Source organism: Hevea brasiliensis, chromosome 6 (genome assembly GCF_030052815.1).
Source record: "Hevea brasiliensis isolate MT/VB/25A 57/8 chromosome 6, ASM3005281v1, whole genome shotgun sequence".
NCBI lineage: Eukaryota > Viridiplantae > Streptophyta > Magnoliopsida > Malpighiales > Euphorbiaceae > Hevea > Hevea brasiliensis.
The window spans coordinates 28101851-28108840 of NC_079498.1; the positions used below are offsets into that span (position 1 = coordinate 28101851).

The 6990-nt window shown below is 32.2% G+C and overlaps 2 protein-coding genes across 2 annotated transcripts; both read right to left on the reverse strand.

The window, feature by feature from the left end:
- Nucleotides 1-851: 851 nt before the first annotated feature.
- On the reverse strand, nucleotides 852-4371 carry LOC131180802 (disease resistance protein RPP2B-like). Its single transcript, XM_058148524.1, has 4 exons — nucleotides 3519-4371; nucleotides 3123-3422; nucleotides 2207-3034; nucleotides 852-1943 (listed from the first exon to the last, which is right to left on the reverse strand). Exons 1-4 carry the CDS (start codon nucleotides 3765-3767, stop codon nucleotides 1143-1145), a joined length of 2178 nt encoding a protein of 725 aa, XP_058004507.1. The 5' UTR covers nucleotides 3768-4371; the 3' UTR covers nucleotides 852-1142.
- Nucleotides 3810-5332, reverse strand: LOC131180622 (disease resistance protein RPV1-like). The gene is made up of 3 exons (XM_058147969.1): nucleotides 4736-5332; nucleotides 3877-4619; nucleotides 3810-3832 (listed from the first exon to the last, which is right to left on the reverse strand). The coding sequence occupies exons 1-3, from the start codon at nucleotides 5239-5241 to the stop codon at nucleotides 3810-3812; spliced, it is 1272 nt and encodes a 423-aa protein (XP_058003952.1). The 5' UTR covers nucleotides 5242-5332.
- Between the last annotated feature and the right edge of the window lie 1658 nt (nucleotides 5333-6990).

The window sequence follows — 6990 nt, forward strand, 5'->3', positions numbered from 1 at the left end:
TTAGTTTTTTTTCTATATTTTGATTGAATAAATTAAGATTTTTTTAAGGATCAATACTTATAATTATTTACGACTTTAGAAATCCAATCATATTAATCATAGCATTAAATATTTAAAATTCATTGCATATTACTACTTACATATTTTTTATATCAAAATAAGGGTATTAACAAGAATAAAAAAATAATTAAATAAAAAATAAAGCATAAAATATGTGAAAAAAGTAAAATTAGGAAGTAAAATTTATTTTAAATATTCAAAGTATGGGGGAGATATAATAAAAGACTTAACAAAAGTAATATATGTCCTATTTAACGAAAACGTCAATATTTTTTTTATATCTGATTCTATTTTATATTCAATTTTAATAATATATATTCATTAAATTCTAAAATATATATGTATATATATATATATTCATGAAAATATAAGATAAAAATTATTATATCATTAAATTATTTATTAAAATATTAGATAAAAATTATTATATTATTAAATTATTATAGCAAAGAATAATCATTTTTATATCTCGAAATGAAATTTGATCTTAAATTAGTTTACGTGGCACAATCTTAACTATTTAATTTCTTCAATCTTTATTTTGGGTTATAGAAATAATTAACATTTAAAATGAAGTCCAAATTGTACGTAAAAGCTAAAAAAATTGCAATAATTATGAAAAGTTAAAAAAAATTACCATTAAGAATATATATATATATATATATATATATATATATGCCATGGCCCAAATTTTAAAAATTATGTTTTCATTCATATATTTTACATAAGTGTTTTTCTAAAAACTATAAATATGGACCCTCCAAAATTTATAAATTTTCATACAATCTCAATAACTTGAACAAGCTTTTAATTATAAATTTTTTTTTCTCCTTCAGTTTTACAGATATAATTCTGCAATTGAATTGGAAAAGCTTTTCTTATTCTCTAGTACCATAGGATGTTCAACAATTGGAAAATCTCTGCTCTACAACCAATAAAATAAATAAAATACTTCTAACAATGGCATACTTAGCTTAATAGTGTTGTAATTTATAAATGCATCTCTCAACTTATAAATAAAATTTTTGTTAATTAATAATGACATTAGTTAACAAAAATAGAATTTCTACAATACCAAGAAATTAGCTGTAAATTCCGTGAAGAGATAGAGAAGAGTTGAAGGAAAGCAACTTCAAGCACACATGTATGACCATCAAAGTAAAGACCATCTGGGTCGGTTGGGCTTTGGTTTTATCTGAAGCAGTAGCCAGGCATATAACTAATGTGAACAAAAAAGATAGTGAGAAATTTAAATCGAAACATTTAAACTCTTGCTTCTCTTTCAATCCTTGAAGGGGATATTGTTCGTCATATTCATACTCAACAATAGGAGTAAAGAACAATCCCTCCGACAAGGTCCTATCATGAAATACCATCTCTGACCATCTTTTTCCATTATCATCATCGTCCAAGTTATGATCAAATATAAGATGGACTCCACACTTGTAGACTTTACACTTATGGGCTTCACTCAAGTGTAATCTGTTGAATGAGTAATTGATCGAGAATTGAAATGAAGCCTCCCTGATACGAATTTTCTTGGAATGGAAATGAATGTTGGAATACCAGAGAGAAATGTGATGTCTTTTGATCATTTTGCAATCAGAATACATATCAAGGCTATCTCCAGAGTCAGTTATAAAGTGGCATCTGCATAAAATAGAAATACCAGTCTCGATGAAATTACGAGAATGATTAGCTTTGGGTGCAACTAGAACACAGAAAGCAATCTTAATGAAGTCAGTAGCATGGGAATGAAGATCAAATGTTGCGATAGAGAATGACAATGAAGATCCATTATCATTTTTGTACATCATCCATTCTGGCATTTCACTTCCCGGGATGCATAAACATTGTAGGCAATCATGCAGCGTTGCATCAGCCTGTTAAAAAAATATATATTATTATTATTATTATTATTATTATTATTATTATTATTATTATTTCAACAATCTGGTTCTGATGTCTTAAAACGGAATAAAATAAATTATAAACCAAAAGTTTTTTACTTTCTAATTTTCAAATCAAACCAAATAATTTAAAGGTAAATCAAACTAAACTCATAAAATTAATTTGATATTATTTTTGGATTCATAATCTAAATCAAACAGTGCACTTATATACCACTACAGGGAAAGGGATAAACCTTTTTGCCCAGATATTGATAATGCTCATTGAACAGATACTGTTCCTCTGGTTGTCCAATGCTTTGAAGTTTCAGCAGTAGACATTCCATCAATTGACTGCATGCACTCTGATCCAACTTAATGCATTTGCTAAGATCCATACAAAACCAGGAATTCATATATCCTTGTTTGAATGATCTCAATACAATTTCCAGAGATGTGCAGTTATTTGCATCTAACCATTGTAGAGTTGATGGAAGCTCTGGCAAAAATTGAAGCCTCTTGCAATCACTTAAATAAAGTTCTACCAACTTAGAACATTGCTTGATGCTTGTAGGTATGCTTCTGAAATTATTTCCACGTAAATATAAATGTGCCAATGACCTTAAAGAACCAAGATTACCGGGAATTTCTGATATACCACAATCGTCAAAAGAAAGATGAAAAAGACTGGCCAAACCTGTGAAATGAGGCAATGTCAAACCTTCACATCCATCACAGATCAAGGAGTACAATTTCTTCAACTGATTGATAGAAGATGGTAGTCTTTTTATACCACTTCTAATGGCTATCAGGTATTTTAGAGATTCCAGGTCCCCCAAGTTCTCTGGCAATCCATGGAGATTCACACAATCTGTGAAGTCTAGCTGCTTCAGAAATTTCAGATTGCACATACTGTTTGGAAGACTTACTAGCTTGCTGTGGTACTTAGAAGACCAAGAAAAATCAACCAAATTCATACAGCCTCTCAAAATTGTAACCTCAAGTTTTGGGAATTTCGACATGTCTGGAATTCTGATCAATCGTTTCGAGTTGCTGAGGTCCACAAATTTCAAGTTTTTAAGACTCTGCAATGACAAAGAAAAGGTTAAGAATAAGTTTCAATATACTCAAGTTTCAACAGATAATTTCATAAAGAATCATGCTCAAGCATACCAGAGCATCTTCGTTCCAAAGTTGTTCGAGTTGGCTACTATGCATGTGCAATTCAACAAGATTCTCAGGGCAAAATGTCGATGGCAATGATTTCAAAGGGTATTGATCCCAGTAGAGAAACCTCAGCTCATTTGGAAGAAAATTCAGGTCTTTAGGAAGATGTAACTTCATTTCCTTAGAGCCAGGATTGTAAAATTTGAGCAATCTAAGCTTATAAAATTTCTCAAAGGCAGAAGGACATAGTTCTATGTTTCTAATTTTGGACAAATCCAGTGATATGGCTTCAACACTTTCAGCCCCCTGATAAAGAAAATTAAGCAAAGAAAATGAGCATAAAACATGCAAAACTACATTTCTTATTTAAAAAAAAAGAAAAAAATCAATGCATTTTCTTACTTTGTCTGTTTTCAGTATGTAATATATATCCTCGGCATTCCACAACCTGCTACGCTTTCTAGGCTTTTTATTTTCTTTGCAAACAATATCCTTACCCATTTGTTGTAGCAGGTCATGCATCCCTAACTTCTCTTTGGAAATAGTTACCAGAGACTTGTCAAGCAGACTACGTATTCCACTTTCTGCAAAAAAACCGCAGCAATCTAATATATTTTTTACACGATCTTTATTTTCCCCTTTAAAAAACATGCAATATCCAGAAATATACTCTTTTCATTATCTTCTAGTCCATCATAACTTCTTCTCAGAATGCCCTGAATTTCCTTATTGGGAATAGTGTCAAGTTTTTTCAACTCACTTTCCCATTCTTTCACACCCTTACCATAAAGGCTGCAACCTAAAACCTTGAGGGCTAATGGAACTCCTTGAGTATAACTTATCACTCTTTCTGATAGCTGCCTCATGTATCCATTTGTGGGTTGAGTTTGTTTGAAGGCATGGAAGCTGAAGAGTTGAAGAGATTCACAATCATTTAATTTCTCAACCTTATAAATATATTTCTTGCAGCCCACAATTTCAAGCACTTGCTTATCTTTGCTTGTTACAATGATTCTACTTCCTGGACCACACAAATTCCACCCTTCTACTAACTCTTTTAGGTGTAAATAACCATACACATCATCAAGAACAATAAGAGCTTTTGTATTTGGAAGTCTTCTTTTAGTTGAATGACGCAATGTACATGGTGTGCCTACATCAAGATTTTCTCCTCCTAACAATTTGCCAAGGATTTCATGTCGTAACTGAACTGGAGTACCCTTTTCTAACTCTTCTCCGACATTTGTAATAAAGCATTGACTCTCAAATTTGTTCGAAATTTTATTAAATACTTTGTCTGCAATAGTTGTCTTACCTATACCAGGCATTCCCCAAATTCCTACCCTACGCACATCTTCAGATTCAAGACATAACAATGATTCAACTTCCTTCACACGAGAATCGATTCCAAAAAGGCCATCATTATCGTAAACACTTAGAAACGAGTGATTTATTTTCTTGCGAACATCATTGACAATTTCGTCAATTAGTTTAGATTCAGGCCTGATCACAAATAAAGACCAAACAATAGTAATTCAGAATGAAGCACAAAGAAATAAAGTGACAACAGAAAAATCAGTGATATAAGTAAAAAAGGACATTGAAAATAAGTGTCTTACTTAATAATTCTTGAATCCCACCCCGAAATGTTGGCCGTTCCCTTCAAAGAACGGCTCCAACTCTCCACCTTTTCTAAACAGTCTTTGAATTTTTCTTTATGTTGAGCAAGGGCATCCCCAAATCTTCCTGTCAAGTCTTGAACGTCTGAGGGATCTACTTTATAAAAAACTGGTAATACTATTTGTCCTGTTGTTTCCTGGCATTCAAGAATCTTCGCAAGCTCATCCAAACACCATGGAGAAAAACCATAGTTTTCTGAGAAAATGACTAAGGAAAGCAGTGAGTTTTCAATTGTTTTCAAGAGGGCTGGTGAGATCTCTTCTCCTCTGTCAAGGTTTTCATCCTTGAAGGTGAAGATTTGTTTTCGATGCAAAGCTTCGTACAGATGACTGAGAAAACCATCCCGGATGTCTGCACCTCTAAAACTTATAAACACATCATACTTCTTCCATTGAGGATTGATAGAAGAAGAAGAAGAAGAAGAAGAAGAAGAAGAAGCAGCCATAACATCTGGTAACTGCGAAAAAAGTGGCTGATAACAGAGAAGACCTAGCGTGAGGATAACAGAGAAGCAAATACTGATAACAGAGAACGCATAGACGCTTGCCACAGAGGAAATGAAGAGCCGGCATAAAATGCCAAATAGGTTATAATTTAAAAATTCAAACGAATCATTTTAATTTATTTTTTTTTTAAATTATTTATTTTTAGCGAAAAAACTGATAAAAATCGAATTGACTGATTTATATAAAAATCAAACCTTCTGTCCATCCTAAGCCCAAAGAAAATCGTGCAACATTCAGCCCAAACACCTAGGCCCAAATTATTCTAGTCCTCTAACATGAATCCAGCCCATTACTCCTCCCATTCATAAATATAAACCCATTACTGTCTATTTTTATCCCTTCCCACTTGAAATGTGAGCTAAACATGTCTAAATTAAATATATATATATATATATATATATATATATATATATATATTTCTCTCTCACCTAGAGAAATCAATATCTTACTCTTTTCTCTTCTTCTCTGGTAAATAAAATCACTTATCTCATCATTTCTCTGTCACTTGGAGCATACATATAATGAGGGAGAAAATTTTGAGAAATAACCAATTTCATTTATGTATCTCTATAGATAAGGATATTGTATTTGAGAAACAAATACCCAACATGTAAAAGTCAAATTTGTCACAGATATTATTCCTTAAAATCAAACTTGCCCCAAACACTTTATATTAGAATTCGATCGATCGAGTACTGGCAAATACCTAACATGTTGCCACCTTTATTATTGTCAATTCAAAAACTATAATAAATTGTCACGACCCAAACCCATGTGCCAGACCGACACTAAGACATGGGCCAACATAAAGCCTCCGAGGCCCGTAATAAGCCTTACTATTTCCAAATCTATAACTAAGGCCTAAAAACTGGGCCCAACATGTAAATAAAATAAAAATAAAATATTTCATTTTAATTTGGATTAACCTGACCCGATGATTATCAGCTACTAAAGCGAGAGAAGTCTAGCTCAACCCTATTACCACCATTTACAAGTTATTTATACATCATAAAAATTTTTGTTCAATAAAAACTAATAACTCAATTTAACATTGTCTCTAACAAAATCCATAATATTGTTAACGCATGTAGAGTTCTAGATTACGAATTTAGAAAATAATATTACAAATAAATAACTGTTAATAAACCTGCGAGGAAGAGAGCAGGTTACTATGAAGAAGAACTTCTCCTGTATTTTGAAAAAATATGGTGAATAGGAGTGACCATTCGACTCATACAGTAAGATATTGATTTTACATCTAATTTCTATAACTACCTAAGTTTAATGCATCCCTAAAAATGAATGCAACACCTTCACACAATTCAAACAGGTTAAGTCATAATCATACCAAAAGCAATCTAGAATATTAACACACCCGTGTGTCACATCCATACTCACACACATATATATATGGGAGCTCATCCCCTATACAGCTCTCTTAGTTCCAACCTTTGCCAGCGAGATCAACTCAAAGCTAAACTTTCTCTTAATATCCAAATGCGGGAGCTAGCGAAATCAACTCAATATCGTGCCTATCATGACTTATCCATAAAAAGGATCGGGTCCCAGCAAGTCAAGCTCCAGTTGCATCTACCCGTCCTACGCATATCCATATACACACTCACTCACAGACACAGCTCTAGATCGCCATAAAACAACAATTATAGCAACATCATCAAATACAAATG